The sequence below is a fragment of the Vulpes vulpes genome, unplaced genomic scaffold, assembly GCF_048418805.1.
Source record: "Vulpes vulpes isolate BD-2025 unplaced genomic scaffold, VulVul3 u000000657, whole genome shotgun sequence".
Classification (NCBI taxonomy): Eukaryota; Metazoa; Chordata; class Mammalia; order Carnivora; family Canidae; genus Vulpes; species Vulpes vulpes.
Window position 1 is genome coordinate 403000 of NW_027325810.1, and position 17693 is coordinate 420692.

The 17693-nt window shown below is 53.7% G+C and overlaps 1 protein-coding gene across 3 annotated transcripts in view; it reads left to right on the forward strand.

Moving 5' to 3' along the window:
- The window catches only part of ARHGAP25 (Rho GTPase activating protein 25), an 89563-nt gene that overhangs the window by 41953 nt on the left and 29917 nt on the right, over positions 1–17693 (forward strand). For all 3 annotated transcript variants that reach the window (XM_026017816.2, XM_072746149.1, XM_072746148.1), the window contains exons 2-4: positions 157–353; positions 7863–7950; positions 11998–12114. In XM_026017816.2, coding sequence (XP_025873601.2) covers positions 157–353; positions 7863–7950; positions 11998–12114 — 402 coding nt within the window. The remainder of the gene's footprint in view (positions 1–156; positions 354–7862; positions 7951–11997; positions 12115–17693) is intronic.

The following is a 17693-nucleotide window of genomic DNA, read 5'->3' on the forward strand; positions in this document are numbered from 1 at the left end:
AAAAGGAAGCGCCTTTTGTCAGATGCTGCGGCCACTTCCTCCCCAGGAGGCTCCGCCGCCGGGTGCAGGATGCCGGGCGCCCCGGGCTGTCGCCGGCCGCCCCGTCCCCCCGCCGCCCCGGCCGCTGAGCCGCCTCAGCCCGCGTGTCCCCCGCAGCGCGCTCCAGGAGTGTGATGACCGGCGAGCAGATGGCCACCCTGCACCTGCCGGCCCCCAGCCCGCTGCAGAGGCCCGTCAAGATGGGCTGGCTGAAGAAGCAGCGCTCCATCGTGAAGAACTGGCAGCAGAGGTACTTCGTGCTGAGGGCGCAGCAGCTCTGCTACTACAAGGACGAGGAGGACGGGAAGCCGCAGGTAGGCCGGGCCGGGGCCCCTGGGGGGTGCACCTGCGGGCCTCCCCCCTCTTCCACCAGGGTTTAGACTTGCCAGCTGACCACAGACAGAGCGGGGCATCCTCCAAGGTGGGGGGTGAGCCCTGAGGGGCTCCCTGACGCCGAGGTCGGGGACCTGGCCTTGATGGTGACATGGTCTGGACCTGACATGGCCTAGACGGTGACGCGGAGTGTCAGGGCTCAGAGACAGCGGGCTTGCCTTCGGGCAAATGGATCTGCTTGTGGGCCCGGTGTTTACCGGGTGTCTCTTAGGTACCAGGCGTGGTTTGGGTACTTGAAATCGGCCAGCGAGGCAAACGGATAAAAGGCCCTGTGTGGGGAGCTCAGAAGATAAGGAGACAGGAGGACAAATACGGAGACTATGTGGTTTGTTAAGGACAGACAAAACAAAACAAAACAATAAAATGACCAGTTCCATGAGATTTTTTTTAAAAAAGGAATGGGTCAAGGGGAGATCAAGGAGGTGATAGCATCTCACCGAGGGTGGTCTGCATGACTTTGGAGGAGAGGTGGCCACCGGGCGGCAATCCGGGGAAGGAGCACCCCAGGCAGACCGGAGGGCCAGGGCCCAGCTCGACGGTGGCGCGCGTCTGCTGGGCGCTCACAGTGCCAGGGAGACAGAGCCAGGGACGGAGGGGGCAGAGGGGACGGGCTCTGAGAGAGGACAGCGGGCCCGAGTGTCACTGTGCAGAGAGCAAAGACGAAGACCGCTGCGAGGACTCGAGGGGTCGTGCTGAGGGCCTTGTGGAGGCATTGCAAGGTTCCGAGCAGAAAGGGGACGTCGCTCGGCTTACGCTGTAAAAAGCTGGGCAAAAGGAGAGTCAGGGCCAGAGGAGAGAGGCACGAGGGTCATCTAGGGGAGAGGTTATGTTGCTTAGAATGGCCGCGAGGGCTGCAGGCTGGAGGAAAGTCGTCAGGTTCCTGGTATGCTCTGAAAGCACAGACAACAGGATTTCCAGAGGGAATGCACGAGGCCAGAGAGCACTTTGGCCCTAAATCTTGGGAAGAGTGAGTCCTCATGGCCATCACGGCGCCTGAAAGTGGAAGAGGGTGCTATTAACAGTTACCCTGTCCTGGAGCAACCAGGGCAACGGGCCACCCCATCTAGAGCTCCTATTGGTGGAGGTGCAAGAGTGAGCTTGGCCAGAGGGAACTTATTAGGGAAGACGGGGTCTAGAACCTTCTGGATCCAAAGAAAAGGCCCTGAGAAGGGTGAGGATACTGAGGGTGGGTGGCAGGGTATGTAAAGAAACAGTACAGTCATTTTGGAAGAGGACAGTTATCTGTGAGAATCAGCTTGGGGCTCCGTGACACATGACCAGCACCTGGTTAACCAGCCCGCACCTCCCCAGCTTGAAGGCTGTGAGTGTCTGTCACTGCAAAGGCTGGAGAAGGGCCAGCGACCCTACCACAGACGGGGTTCTTGCTCAGTGACCTGTGCATGGTAGCCAGACTTCCTTCTGCTTTATGAACAACCCAGACCCTATCAGAGCCCAGCAGCTATAGGCTAAGGTGGTGGTGGCTGGTGCAGCTATAGGCTAAGGTGGTGGTGGCTGGTGCACGAGTAGCCAACGCAGCACATCTTCCCGTCTGCAGGGTGAGGGAGGGGGCACTACCGCATTAGCCTTCCCAGGTCAGCCCGAAGGACAGCTCAGTGGGGCTGGCTTCCACGAGGTGTAGACGATGAGAGGTATGATATGACCAAGCTTGTGTTCTTTTCCTGGCTCTACTCCTGTCTGGCCAGATAATTATTTAATTTTTCTAGATCCCTCTTTCTTCTTCCGTGAAACGAGACCATCATACCTGGCCTGCACTTATCACAGGCCCGAATGATATGAAGCAGGCGTAAAAAAAATGTTTTGTGAAAGCATTAAACTAATGACAGAGGTTAAAGAAATTATTGGAGGTCTTAGCTTCTGTCCCTTAATTTGAAAGAGGAAACTCAAAATCTTCCCAGGGTTAAAGTAGCCTGGGACCTGGGATAATAAAGCAAAGCTTGTTCTAGGTTTTTGTTTTTGTTTTTGTTTCTTTAAATTAAATTAAATTAAATTTAGTTTAATTTAATTTTTATTTTTTAAAGATTTTATTTATTTATTCATGAGAAACACACACAGAGAGAGAGAGAGAGAGAGAGGCAAAGACACAGGCAGAAGGAGAAGCAGGCTCCATGCAGGGAGCCCGACGTGGGACTCGATCCCGGGACCCCAGGATCACACCCTGAGCCAAAAGAGGCACTAAACCACTGAGCCCCCCGGGCTGCCCTGTGTTTTTTTTTTTTTTAAGGGAATCTATGAATAGAATATCAATAGGTTGAGATCAATAAGTCAAATAAGGAAAAATTGTGGCTGAAAAAGCACTTGATAAAATCCAATACTCATTTCAGGTATAAAAAGTTTTTTAAAAAGCTTTTAGAGATAAAATGATAATGTATTAGAAAGATGATTTTACTGCCTTTAGCTATGGATACTTTGATTACAAAAGCTATATGTGTGCATGGTAGGAAATTTGGAAGATGAGGATGAGCACAAAGCAGAAAATGAAAATGATCCCATTAGTAAGAAATAGTCACCTAAATTCTCGCTTTTTCCAGTCCTTTCTATACATATACATTTAGAAACCAGTCTATTCTAAATGCAAATTAGCATAATAATATTCTTTAATTAAAAAGTTAACAATAAGTCATGAATTATTATTATTATTATAATTAAATATTCTTTTACAATGTAATTCTTAATGGTTGCAGAATAATCCACTGTATGGACATTCTATAATTTATTTAACTAATTAGTTGAAAATTTGAGTTGATATTTTTATATTATTATGAATGAGAATTAAGTGGATATTCTCATAGATTTATATATCAACAATTCTTTCATTAAGATGAAAAAAATCTGTTAAAAACAAAGCACTTTTTTATGCTATCATTTAATATTGTTTTGGGATTCAGAGAGAAACATCTAGAAATGAGATGAAAGTTGAGCTAAATTCTTGGGAAAAAAAATAAAGGCATGTTTCTAGGCTCTGTTTCACACCATTCATGATTCTGGATGGACTGAAAACTTCAATGTTAAAAAAAAAATGAGTTCATAAAAGACCTAGAAGAAAATGCAGTTATTTGCATAATCTTTGGAAGGCAGGTGTTTTTCAAGCATAGGATAAGCAACAAAAATAGCACAAAGGAAAGGCTAATTTAATTGCATAAATAAAAATAACTGTATCTTAAAAACCAACATCACAAAGTGAAAAGCAAATAGTAAGGAAGAAAATATTATATATGTATGCATGTGGTAAACAAATATACTTAATATTTAACGTATTCAAACCTATTTTTTAAAAAAGTCCAAATAGCTCAATAGAAAAGTGAGCAAATGACACAAGTGGACAATCTACCAAGAAACGTAATAGCCAACACATGTATATAAAAAAATTCAGGGACACCTGGGGGGTTCAGTGGTTGAGCATCTGCTTTTCAGCTCAGGGTGTGACCCCGGGGTCCTGGGATCGAGTCCCGCATCAGGCTTCCTGCATGAAGCCAGCTTTTCCCTCTGCTGTGTCTCTGCCTCTCTCTCTGGGTCTCTCATGAATAAATAAATAAAATCTTAAAAAAAAAAAAAAAGAACATGCCCATATATTCTATCTCTTAAAAAAAAAAAACAATCTCAAACAGAAACCCCAGTAATCTCGGAGCAATCAGGTGAAAAAGGCCCTCGTGTACACTGATGATATGCATATGAGCTGGTGCAAACTTTCTAGAAAGCCATTGGCCAGATTTCCAAGAGTCAAAAAAAAAAAAAAAATATCATAGGCTTACATGGAGTCATTTTGGTTTTAGGAAATGATCCAAAAGAAAGAAGATAGGTGCGGTGCTGTCCGTAATGGAGAACTGTGAGCCTAACGTCCAGCAGAGGAGAAGGGCGCAGTCGATTAAGGGGCCCCTCTGGGGGACGCCTGTGCCTGCCTCCTGGGGCGCCCACATGTCCCCCAGGTCTCCGCGAGGGGCCCGGCTCTGGCGGCCTGGGGCTCGGTGGGCCTGATGTAGCTCTTTCCAGAAGGTTCTTCATCAGGGCGATTGTTCCAAACAGAAGCTTGGCCAACGTGCTGGCGTCCCCGCGGCGGTGAGGCTCTGGCCAGTCCCAGCGTCATTGGGCCCTGTGGCGTGTCCCTGCCTCCGGGGGCCTGGCCGCGGTGGCCGGGTGGCCGGGTGGCCGCGGTCTGTGGCGGGGGCAGGCCATGGCTGTGAGTGGCCTTGAGTCCCTACGGTTGGGGCCACCGCTGAGCGCAGAGCGGGGAAGAGAGGCGCCCGGCACAAGGTCCTGGAGCATTTTTTTTTTTGTACCGCCCAGAGCGGACGTCCACCACCACATACATGAACAGGAATAATAGGAAGATACACGCGCTAACTGGGGGCCACGAGTATCCTCCCCTTTATTTTTTATACGAGCGGTTTCCTCGTAAGCGTAGATGACTTAGCGCGTGATGACGGCCGTGCTCGCCGACTGGCTCACCGTGTCCCTTGAAACTGTGACGGTTCAGCCTGGCAAGCGGCCGCGGGTGGGCTCCAGTCCCTGCGAGGCCGTGGGCCCTGCCTGGCCGGCCGCGGGGGGGCTGGAGGCCCACAGCCTGCGCGTCCCCCCGTTGCACCCTTGCTCACAGTGCACCCACTCGCCTGCCCGGTGGGGCACGGGGACACCCTCCCCCGCCCTGTGCAGGCCCCCCCACTGCTGGCCGCCCTCACGATGCTCAAGGCCCTTGAGGGGCGTACGGTCGGCCGCTTATGTCACCTGAGGGTGCCGTCCTCCCCCGGGGTACGTCCAAGTCCCACTGACTGGGGCTGGGATCGCAGCCTTCCTCCACCGGGCGCCGTGGCCTTGGGCCAGCCACCTAACCGCCCTGGCCCCTGCCTGCGCCCTCGCCCAGGCTCGACGTGCCCACGTGCTCAGGGCGCGGAGCCAGGGCCGGCCCCTCGAGACTGCTCGGTTCACGGTACTTAGGAGCTCGGTATTTTATTTTTACTGCTTTTGGATGAAAGTGGTTTAGGCCTATCAAACAACATGTCAATTGGGAAGAGGCAGGTGCCTCTGAAATTTTTCTTTTCTTTTGCCCGGCACTGCTCCTCCTTGTCTAAAAATAACACGGCTTTTTATTTCAGGGCCGTAAGTCATGCAAAGTAGCCCAGCTGCACAGTCTCGAGGGCATTTCCGCTCCCCCCACCCCGCCCTGTCCCCCGAGGACACTGATATTACTTGGACATGAAGAGGACCATGCAGGTGGAGGTTATTCTCAAGCAATAAAATTAGAGAAATGTAGAAAAGTGCAGATATTTTATGAACAGATATTTTCCTCTTTGTCCCCCCCCCTCCTTTCCACTTCCCCTCTGTCCCCCCTTCCTCCGCCTTTTCCTCTTTTGCTTCCACTCTTTTTTCTCACTCAGTCTTAGACATTTTTCTCTCTAGACTCTCAAGAAGCAGGTATTCCCTTCAGGCTCCTGAGCTGACCTGAGAGTTCCTTAGGGCTCTGGCCCTTATGCTCTCAAAAGTTCAGAAATTACAGAAGTAAAACCAGCGAATCCCCGAGGTAGTAGCCAGCAAAAAAAAAAAAAAAAAAAGTGTGCATGCAGCAGAAAGTGTGCAAACCGGAAGCCCTCACCCCGACGGGGAATGAGGCTCAGGGACAGCTTGTTACAAAGCAGCTTTGTAAGTGAGAGCGCACTGGCTGCTTATTCTTTAAGGCGAGTAGTTAGTTATCATGTCAGCATTCCCTTAGGGTCCCCGGGTGACTTCGGTAAACGCCCAACCCTTGAGGTCAGTTCAGGTCAGGACCGCGGGGCCCTAAGATCGAGCCCCACGTAGTGCAGGGTCTGCTGGAGATGCCCTCTCGCCCTCTCCCTCTGCCTCTCCCCCCCACCCCCCACCCCCCACCCCAGCCCCTGCTCCAGCATTTCCTTAAATGATAGGAAACTGGTCAGTGACTGCAGTTCAAGTTCTGCCCATGACTTCCAGAGGCATAAGCAAGAAATGATCCGGGTCACCCACCTCGGCCTTGCAAAGTAAGCAACGCCCGGCTGGGTCTGGCTGCACCGGTTTTGTTTGCTGCGGGAGTTTCCAAGGCCGCCCTCTGTTTTCGACGTTAGTGGAGGTTCTGGTGCTCCTCGCGGCCACTCTGCCCCGGGACCCCTGCCCTCACGCAGCTGGAACCTGCCGCTGCCTACCCTGGCCGTCGATAGAGACTGAGGGGGCACAAAGGAGCCACGTCCCGTGGTGCAGTCGCCGCAGGACTGGCCTCCTCATCTGTGACTAGAGGACGCAGTGGCCGTGGGGACCTAGGGGGATGTGGTGGGCACCTGGGGAGATGCTGGTGGGCACCCAGAGAGATGCCAGGTGGGAGCCTGAGGACATGCCAGGCGGGGGCCTGGGGAGATACCAGGCAGGGACTTGGGGACATGCTGGGTGGGCACCTGGGGAGATGCCGGGAGAGGACCTGGGGAGATGCCCGGCGGGGTTCTGGGGAGATGCCGGGCAGGGACCAGGGGAGGTGCCAGCTGGGGGCGTGGGGAGATGCCAGGTGGGGACCTGGTGAGATGCCGGACGGGGACCCGGGGAGATGCTGGGCGGGGTCCTGGGGAGACACCAGGCAGGGACCTAGGGAGATGCCCGGCAGGGCTCTGGGGAGATGCTGGGCAGGGACTGGGGTCCTGGGGAGATGCTGGGCTGGGACCAGGGGAGGTGCCAGCTGGGGGCCTGGGGAGATGCTGGGAGGGCACCTGGGGAGATGCCACCTGCCGCAGGGTGCCCTGCATGGTGAGGCCGCCAGCTGAGCCCTGCGGGAGGCCCTGTTCCTCCATCCTGCATTCACCCTCACTGGCCTCAAGCATCCCTGATTCTCGTCCCCATTCCCAGGGGACACTAAGCTGCTGGGTCCCTGCCCCGTCAGCTTTAACTCCCCCTGGGGCCAGTTCCCACCCGTCCCTCCCCAGCCCCATGACATCGGGGGATGTAGGCCCCCTGGTCCCCCCACTGCTAGGTGCGCGGGGCCACATGTGCTGGGGGGAGCGCTGCGGGACCGATGGGGGCATATCCTGCGCACTGGGCCCAGGGCCCAACCCTGGGATGTGCTCTTGCAGCTCGGGCTGCTGCCAAGTCGTCGGCCTCCGGATCGGTGCCGCCCGTGGTTCAGTCCCCGGGGCCCAGGCAGCCGGCGCTGGAGGGCCCGCCTGACCAGCTGGTGGGAGCCCGGGGCATGCCCAGCTCCGCGCTGCTTATGAGGATGGGACAGTGGCGGCGGCCAGGAGGCCGGTCATCGGACAGACGCCAGCGCCGGCCCGTCCCCTCGGCCCTCCGTCAGGGCCTTGTTTTCTCTCCAGGAGCCTGGCGCGTCCTCGGGAGGCTCCCGCGTCCCAGCCCATCCTTCTCCCGTCTGTCCCTCAACGTAATTTTAGCTGCTGGTCTCATGGGGCTGACCTTTGACCTTTCAGGGCTGCCTGTACCTACCAGGAGGCACGATCAAGGAGATCGCCACCAACCCAGAGGAGGCAGGGAAGTTTGTCTTCGAAGTCATCCCAGGTAGGCAGCGCGCACGGGGACGGAGGCCCTGTGGGATCCCCTAGCTGGGAGACTCGGGGGCGTGGGGCCAGGGACGCCGCGGACTCGGCCTGGGCTCCCAAAGGCGCCGCGGCCTGCCCGCCGCAGGCAGCGCAGTTTCGAGGCTGAGCAGTGCGTGGAGACGAATGCGGTGACATGTCGCCGTCTCCGGGGTCGGAGGTGGCCTGTGACCAGCACGGCTGAGTCATTACGGTTGAATGACAGCAAAGAGGCATCAGGCGCTGGGACGCCTCTGCCACGGGGCTAGGGCCGCACGCGGGTGCTGCTGCCCAGGTGAACGCCCCCTTCTCAAGTGCTCCTGGGGCCAGGGGACTGTCCTGCTCTGTCTTGAGGGACATTTATGTTTGTGGGCGTCCTGATCCAGGTCTCTGGCTCGTCTCCCGGCCCCAGCCTCCCCAGGAGCTCGGGGGCTGCTGGGCGGGGGGTGCAACTGGGTGGCCCCGGGCCCCCTCCCTACCACTCCCACAAGGTGGCCGCACCTGACAGGTGACCCCGCTGCAGAGCTCGCCCGCCCTGCTCCGACCCGGGCCCTGCCACCTCGTATTTGCGTAACTGCGAGCACGTGATTTCGTTTCTTCCTGCCACTGTTTGTCTGTGAAATGGGCACAACGAGGATGACAGTGAGGATTAAAGAAAAACGTATTGGGCTCACCTGGTGTAGTGACTGACATGTCGCTAGTGCCATGTAAGCGCTTGACATTTGGGGATCACTAGAGGAAAGTATAACGTAGAAATCAATCCTAAAACTGGCTACTACTATAGAAAACAAAGAAAAACAATTAAAAAAAAATTTTTTTTTAAAGTTCGGCTCTTCCCAGGTGGCCTCCTTCCTGATGGGCACTCCTTTGTGGGTTTGTTTGTTTTTTTTTTTTGGTTTATGTGTTTGTTTTTCATCTAAGGGTCTGTCCATCTCTCTCCCCACCCCCAAAGAAAGAGTTTATTTTTTTAGTGTCTCCTCTCTGAGAAAGCCCCACTTCTTTCCCCCAAGATTCCTCTAGTCCTAGGACCCCTTACCGGTTCATGGGATGCAAGCGTCCATGGTAACATGCGTCCCAGAGCCTGAGCTTTCCATCGAGGGTGACCCTACTGGGCGCCCGTGGACCCGTGAGGATTGCTATGTTATGCAGGACGAGGGTTTATCCTCTCATCATCACTCACACCTGCTGCGGTCTCCTGGGTGTGCAGGTGCATTGCGTGCACATGCGCACACACGTCTCATAAGAACAAACAACCCTAAAGCAGTAGTAGTCAGGTGGGAGCCACTTTCCTGAAGGTTCCCTTAAGGCATCATTGTCAAGTCTTCACCCAACTTAGAATGAGGGAGGCCTCCGTACTCACGGTGCAGAGACGTTTCAGTTCCTTTCTTGTCACGCTCTTCCTAACTGGGGCCTCTGTGACCACCGGCACTGGGTGCACGAGAGCCAGGGAGAAGACTTTCACTGGAGTCACACTGTGTTTTGGGGCGGGCAGGAATGCAGGACACGCTTCCCTCTCCCTGCCTACTTCTCACACAATCGCCACCGGTTCTCCTTCCACCCCAGGGAAGTCATCGGGGATACCAAGCATTCTTCCTCTTGTTGCATTTAATTCTCATCTCGCCTTGTGAGATGTCACAACAGATTCACTGAGTACCTGGTATATGAGCCAGGCCCTATGACAGGGACTGGGAATCCAGCAAAGAACAAGCTCGTGTGCTCTTAGTCTAATGGGGAACCAGGACTCTGCCCGGTTATGGGGTCGTGGGGCCTGAGAGGGTGATGGCAAGACCCATGCCCAAAGCTAGGGGAGGCTTATGATGGACTAAGCACAATGGAATAATTAAATGGAAGAAAGAGCCAAAAAAAAAAAAAAAAAATCCCTGATTGAGGTAGGGACAGTGGCGGCCACTTACCATTTCAAATAGATATTTAGGGAAATCTAGATAGATATCTAGATAGATAATAGATATTTAGGGAAGATATCTAGATAGATAATAGATATTTAGGGAAGATTTTCAAATTCCATCTGGTTTTGACCGCTTGAACCCATCTCATATCATGGAGCGTCACCTTCTCTACCCTTTGCGATGACTTGATTTAGACGCCGTCGTGTCATGGCGTCATTGGCTTTTTTTGACCAGAAGGGTGAGTCCGTAGCCCTTCAGGAGCATCCTCAGAGCAGGGTGTTTTCTCAACCGCATTGAGAGACAAAACTAATGACAAAACTAAAAGCTCTCCCAGAAGTCAGGGTAAACCGAAAAGGCATGTTTTTGATAACAGGGTAGACTGGAGAACAGCCATGGTGGAGAAGTATGCCAGACGAATTTTGGGCAAAATTTGGCGAATTTTTGGAAGCAGCAGGGGCCAGTGGCAACTATTGGGAGAAAGAGCAGGGGCCGTGCCTTGAGTTTGGCCATATAACTTACGGGGTGCCAGCGGGCGGGTGTCTGCATCTCGGGACTTGAGTTCCATTAGCTGCAGCGCGGAAATGATCCTAGCGCCCATTCTACTTCAAAGGGACACCGTGATTGCTGCAGGATCCTTTAGTTCCACCCCGACCGCTTTCCACTTCCTCTTTTACTTCTGGAAACACCTAGCTCTGAGGAGTGGTCAAGGGCCTCCATGGACTGACCCTTCTGGTCAGAAGAGCTGATGACCCTTTTGATAAGATAGATTCAGAACTGGGTTGTTCCAGAGCTCAAAAGAACGTGGTGGTGATATTAATAGAGGTTCGAGAGATCTGGACCAAAGGCAATTTGAAGGTTTTTTTGTTGCCCTTGGAGAAAATTCAGTGTGGGGCACAATTAGGGTGCTGGAACTAACTCTTTTTGAGAGAAAGGCCCTGACATTGTGAGAAGAATGGGTTGATGTTTATATAGACACTTTTAATAGAATCTAATTAATAGAATTTAATAGAATCCCGTAATTGAAAGGGGTTGCCCTTGTGTTCTTATCCTTCCTAAGACCTGCGCTTGATGCTTTCCTTCTCCCCGCTCTTCTCCTTTTCTGTCCTGGTTTTTCTTTTTTGTCTCTTTCTCTCATTCTTCCTCTTGGTTTCCTCTCCCCTTCCACCCCACCTCGTCATTTCCTCCACCTTTCTGTCTACTCGCTAACACAGACCCGGGAAGCATTACATACGTCTGTCCATAATCGTGGGTTTATTTTATTTTTTTTAATTTAATTTTTATTGGTGTTCAATTTACCAACATACAGAAAAACACCCAGTGCTCATCCCGTCAAGTGTCCGCCTCAGTGCCCGTCACCCATTCCCCTCCAACACCCGCCCTCCTCCCCCCTTCCACCACCCCTAGTTCGTTTCCCCGAGTTAGGAGTCTTTATGTTCTGTCTCCCTTCCTGATATTTCCCAACATTTCTTTTCCCTTCTTTTATATTCCCTTTCACTATTATTTATATTCCCCAAATGAATGAGAACATACACTGTTTGTCCTTCTCCGCATAATCGTGGGTTTAAAGTGAACATGATAAAGTCCTAACGAACTTCGTTTGTCCATCAACTACGTCTTGAGAACCTCCCTTTTTACAACGTCTCGTGCAGGCAGGAGAGTAGAAATTCTGAATAAGGAAGCACTGATTTTGTGAGAAAGGCACACTCAGAAAGGCTCATCGTCCCTCCCTCCTGAGTTCCTATTACGTGCCCACCCCATCAGCTTGGGAAACTCTCCGTGAAGGCGTGATGGGCCCCGAGCTTCAAACTCGTGCGGGCTGAGCCTGTCTCCTCTAACACTGACGCTGCCCCGTGATCTCCTCTTCCTTTCTGGCAGGAAATGGCTTCTCTCCCCCACAGGAGCACATCACAGCCCAGGGCATCCCAATTGCAAACCAGCGGTGCTCAATGATTTATCTATGGAATTAGAGTTTTGGTTCCCTTGAGGATGAGCAGATTATGCCTTTGTGTCATGTGCCTGCTTGTTTAATTGAACCAAGGAAGCAGCTGAGGGTTAGTTTCCCTTTGCTTCCCTTGGGCCGCTTGCCACTCCAAGACCTTCATTAGTATTACTTCTTCCTCCAGCCTCATGGGACCAGAGTCGCACAGGACAGGACTCCTACGTCCTCATGGCCAGCTCTCAGGCGGAAATGGAGGAGTGGGTTAAATTCCTTAGGAGAGTCGCTGGCACGCCCTCCGGAGGTAAGGACTCTGCGGACGTTCCTGGGCAGGTGTCTGTGACATCTCAAAGATGGGGAGTTAGTAGCTCCAGACACAATAGATAGCTCCCTCCTTGAACAGTGTCCAGGGGAGACCACGAGAGGACAACTCTGAAGCCACACTCATCGCCAAGCATCTAGCCTCCCCCCTACATGACCTCAAAGAGCCGACTCTAGACTAGCTGGGCCGCCCGCGGCCCTTTGCACCTATGTGGTGCCCTGAAGCACCAACGTTCTGCTGCACCAGGACTCTGCCCAGTTATGGGGTCGTGGGGCCTGAGAGGGTGATGGCAAGATCCGTGCCCAAAGCTAGGGGAGGCTGAGCAGCACAGGAAAGTCAAGCGGTTGGTCAAAACTAGGGTGGTCAGACTGGGGAGAGCTCACAGGTTCTCCGTGAATTCAGGGTGAGCGCTTCTCTGGGTTCCATGGCTCGAGCGTTGAGTTTTTTGGGTGCCCTGGTGTTGGGTCCACACTGGAGGAGAAACTGCCGTGAAAAACATATCTGCAGTTAACACGGTGTCCACAATAGCCAAAATACGGAGAGAGCCCAAGATGTCCATCGGCAGATGAATGGGTAAAGAGAGGTGGTGTACACGCGTGCCGTGGGGTGTTACTCAGCCGTCAAGGAGAGTGAAATCTTGCCCTTTGCGATGACATGGATGGAACTAGAGGGTATCGTGCTGAGTGGAAAAAGTCAGAGAAAGAGAAATACCATGTGACTTCATTCATGTGGAATTTAAGAAACAAAGCAGATGAACAGGTGAATAGGGGGAGGGAAGGAAAAATAAGATGAAAACAGAGAGGGAGGCAAACCATAGAGACGCTCAACTCTAGGAAACAAACAGGGTCGCTGGAGGGGCGCGGGGAGGGGACGGGCTGACTGGGGGACGGGCATGAAGGGGGCACGTGATGGCATGAGCACCGGGTGTTACGTGCAACTGATGAGCCTCTCAATTCTACCCCTGAAACTAACACTGCACCATCTGTTAACTAAATCGAATATACGTAAAAAATTAAACAAAACAAGAACAAACTGCAATTAACAAACAGGCGAACCCAATATGTTTTTTCCTTTCATGAGAGGCATGAAAACTGATATGGGAGATCTCAAGGGGCCACTTTCCCTCAACTTTTTAGGAACATACTTTGTGTCAACTCCATGATAACTGGATATAGTTATTTATCAACTGTTCTGCCTATTATTTTTGGAAGTCTGTGTGTGTGTGTGCTGGGGAGGGTGCTTTACAGCTCAAATATTAAATATTTATTGGGTTGCTCAATGGTTTCTTTAAAAAATTATGAGCACGATAACAATTCTGCAAAAATTTGAAAAAAAAAATAGAGGAAAATAATCACCCCTGAAACCACCGGGAGGAATTTTTATGTTTTCTTTCCAGGTGGTATTCATATATATATTCCTTTTTTTTTTTTTTCCAGAATGACAAGCATGGAATATATACAATTTAATACCTTTTATTTTGTAGCTAAAGGGCTTTTTTTTTCTCTTTTTCATGTTGTCGTATTGCTTCATTTCAGGGATTCTAATATATACAATTTAATACCTTTTATTTTGTAGCTAAAGGGTTTTTTTTTCCTTTTTCATGTTGTTGTATCGATTCATTTCAGGGATTCTAATATATACAATTTAATACCTTTTATTTTGTAGCTAAAGGGTATTTTTTTTTTCGTGCTGTCGTATTGATTCATTTCAGGGATTTTTGGTTACAAAAAATGGAAATCAAATCACAGAGAGGGATTTACTGGGTTGGTACGGTAGCTACTGAGGGAAGCCATGGGAGAGCTGCCGAGAGGAGTCAAGGGTTTGGGGCAGAGAAGTGGACCACGGGCCCGGAGCTTATTCTGTAGGTTTCTCTGGGGCCACGTAGCTCAGCGTTCTGCTTTTCCCTGCGTGCCTGCCTGTTTTTGCGTGGTTAGCGGCCCCCGTTCTTCCTCCTGGCCCAAGACAGCGGTGCCAGCCCCAGCTTTGCTGTTTTCCGTCCCAAGCACAGCAGGGACAAGCTCAGCCTGCACCTCCGCACTCCAGCCTCCTGGGAAAGAAGCTCCACGGGCTTCGCTGGGGTCAGGAGACCACTTGTGCAGCCTCAGGCGCTGGGGCAAGGGGGCGGTCCTGCCTAGCGGGGCCTGGGAGGAAAGGAGTCACTGATGGGACACGCAAGCTCGAGAACGCCCGCCCCCGCCATCCCGTTACCAAAGGAGGAGCACGGCTTCCTTACCCATCTCCCAGGTCCTAAACACTGTGCTTCGGGCCGTGCTCATCAGTCCCAGGTGAGGGTTTTCGTGAGGAAAGCTCCCTTGTATCCCATTCAGCCTGGATGGCCTTAGCTGTGACCCTCCTGATTGCCCCGAGACGGTGGGCCCCGTCCACGTTTCCTGCCTTCCCCAGCCCAGGGCTTTAGGCAGCCTGCAGCGACAAGGGACAAGGGCAACGGCCGTCGCCGGATTGTGCACTTATTCTGAGTCAAAATGCTGCCCCGACGGCGACGTCTGTGTGCCTTAGATGGTGCTTGGCTCCGCGCGGCCGTGGCGAGCTGCCTCCCAGGTTCTAATCCACGCGGGGGTTTCTCCTTTACCCCGCCGCACCACCTGAGAAGCAAATCGAGCAGAGATCCTGCGGGCAGGGGGAAGTCCAGAGGAAGCCTATTTATTTATTCAAAGAACAGAATTCGTCCGTGACGTGGCATCTCAGATGTTTCAGGCCTCTCGCTGAGTCCGAACGCCCCGTCCCGGGACAGAAGGCGTTTCAAGACAGCAGAGTCCAGGGTGGGGCCGCCAGGCAAGCCAGACCCTGGTTCCTCCTGCTTGTATGGGAAACCTCTGTCCTGAGGAAGTAGCTGATGAGTGGAGGGGCCCGCGCACCGGGCCTGGGCCCACCTGGAGGGGGCCTTGGGCCTGGTCCCCCCCCACCTGCAGGGTCCCCCCCACCTGCAGGGTCCCCCCACTTGCAGGGCACACCCACCTACAGGGCCCGCCTCCCCCCCCACCCAGCAACCTGAAGGGCCCCCCCACCTGCAGTGCATGCCCCACCCCACCTGCAGTGCATGCTCCACCTGCAGGGCCCGCCCACCTGCAGGGTCCCCCACCTGCAGCGCATGCCCCACCTGCAGGGCCCCCCTCCCACCTGTAGGGCCCGCCTACCGGCAGCGCACACCCCCAGCTTCCTGCGGCTTCCTGGCTTCCCGTGGCTCTTCCCACTGGCACCTCCCTCTCCTCACACCTCCGCCACCTCCATCCTTTGTGAGGTGCCCTACCGTCTCGTCTAAACCCCAGCGATGGCCTGGAAACCCATGTGCTCTCCCCTCCCCCCGACCCCCGAGGCCTTTCCTATCAGGCACGCAGCCTTGTGCTCCTTCTGGAACCCTCTCTCCCCGGGGTAGCCTCGGGGCTGGGTACTCGGCGTTTGGCAGGTCTTTGCTGGGACCCCCCCTCCGTGAGCCTCCCGCTCAGCCGGGGGGACGCGGGGTCCCTTCCTTGGCCCACTCCCACCCCCTTCCCCTCGCTCCTGCTTCCTTTCTCTCTCTGCCCACGTACTGAGTATCTGGCTCGTTTGCCTGACGTTGGTCTCCCCGGGCTGCAGGGAGCCTTCCATCCGCTTCGGGAATTCCTTCCCCAGAATCTAAATGGTGCCCGAGGCCGGGGATGGGCAGGGGTGGCCTACCCATCTGTGGTGGCCCCGGGGTCTACACTGCAGGCTCTGCTCTTTGCTGAACGACCACCAGCTGGGAAATCACTGGGTTAATGGGTGGCCGCCTCTAGAACCATCTCTCTCCCAATGTGTCGAAGGTGAGCTTTGGGGAGACCCTCTATGGTTTGTAGACGTCTGAGAGAATCTGCTAAAAGCTGTGGAAACTTCCAGAAAAATGTTCCGATAGAGCGACGGCCGGCGCCTGCGGTCCTTTTGCTGCCCGGCTACTGGACCCACCCTGTGACGTAGAGCCCCTCTGGGACGAGCCACACACCCCACCGCCCCCTTGGCTCCTCGGCCCCTAAACATTCCGCTCACCTCGTCCCATTCTGGGGCCATGTCCACTCGTCCCGGGAATTCTTGGGCTCCAGCTACGTGTCCAACAACTGACCTCAGCTCTGATGCTGTCTCTAGGTAGATGCCATCGGACCCCACAGGCTGAGGGCCCAGCCCTAAAGAACTGCCCCTGCCCCTGCCCCGCAGGCCTCAGGTGCCGCCGGGATCTGTGCTTCAGGCCACCCGGCTTAGAGCAGACCCTCCTCCCGCCCCGCCTCGGGTGCGCGTCACCTGCTAGAGCGGCTCCCAGATTCCAGGAAGCATCTCGCTGGTTAGACGGTTGGTTTGTCCTAAAAGGACAGAACTCAGGGACAGCCCAGGGAAGAGGTGCCCGGGGGCGGGGTCAGGGGCGCCCTCCCGGAGTGCCACGCTCCCCGACCTTCAGGCCCTTCAGGCGGCCCCAACCCAGAAATTCCGCACCCCCCACATCCTTCTGGGGTTTCTGGACGCTTTGGTGCATCGATGGTTGATTAAATCCTTGGCTGTTAGTGGCCGACTGCATCTCCAGCCCCTCCCGCTCCCTGGAGGGCAGGGGGGCTGCGCTTTCTGACCCTGTCACCCTGGTTCCATGGTGTTGGTGTCGGTTTTGCTTTCAGTTGGTTCCACGTGCTTTTCAAAAACTCACCTCATTAACATAACAAAAGACAACCTTTATCTCTCTCGTCACCGCGAATTCCAGGAGTTTTAGGGAGTTCCCAGGAGGAAATGGGTAAAAGACCAAAAATACACTTCTTAGAGTAAATCCCCATGTCCCCCTTGGGACGCAGCACCTTGGTGCACCCTGATGTCTCAGCCTTCTCTTTCCTGGCCAAGCCGATTTCTCTCTCCACCCCCCACCCCGCCTGCCCCCTGCATGGTTCTTTCCTAAGGGCCGGGCTGGGAAAATGAGATTAATTTTTTCCCCCTGGAAGTTGTGGATGCAATTCCAAGTTTTCCTGCTTTAAGTGGAAGAAAGCGAAGGGAGGTGATCCCATCTGGACTTCTGGACTTGTCTCTCTCTCCCTAGCGGGAGGGTCCTGTCCTCCCTGGCCCCCGCGCCGACCCCACCTCTGTGTCCCACCCCAGGCAGCGGGCGGCGGCACCACAGACCGGCTTCCCTCAGAACCTGCCTGTCCCTCTTGCCCCAGAGGCTCACGTCTCTGTTTTCCTCAGGCCGCTGCTGGGCACGGAAGCAACTGCACTACCTTGTGCCCAGTTCTGGTGTGAGCGGCCTGCCGGTAGGCCCGGGGCCGGGGCCCATGGTTATTTTTGTTTTGTTTTCTTGTTTTTTAAGATTTTTAATTTTATTTCTTCATGAGAGACACAGAGAGAGAGAGAGAGGGAGAGACACAGGCAGAGGGAGAAGCAGGCCCCATGCAGGGAGCTCGATGTGGGACTCGATCCCGGGACCCCAGGGTCACGCCTTGGGCTGAAGGCGGCGCTAAACTACTGAGCCACCCAGGCGTCCCCTGAGTCTTTTTCTCTAGCTAAAAGGGACATTAAGAAGGATGGGTTTTCTTCTTTCTTTCTTTTTTTTTACTGTC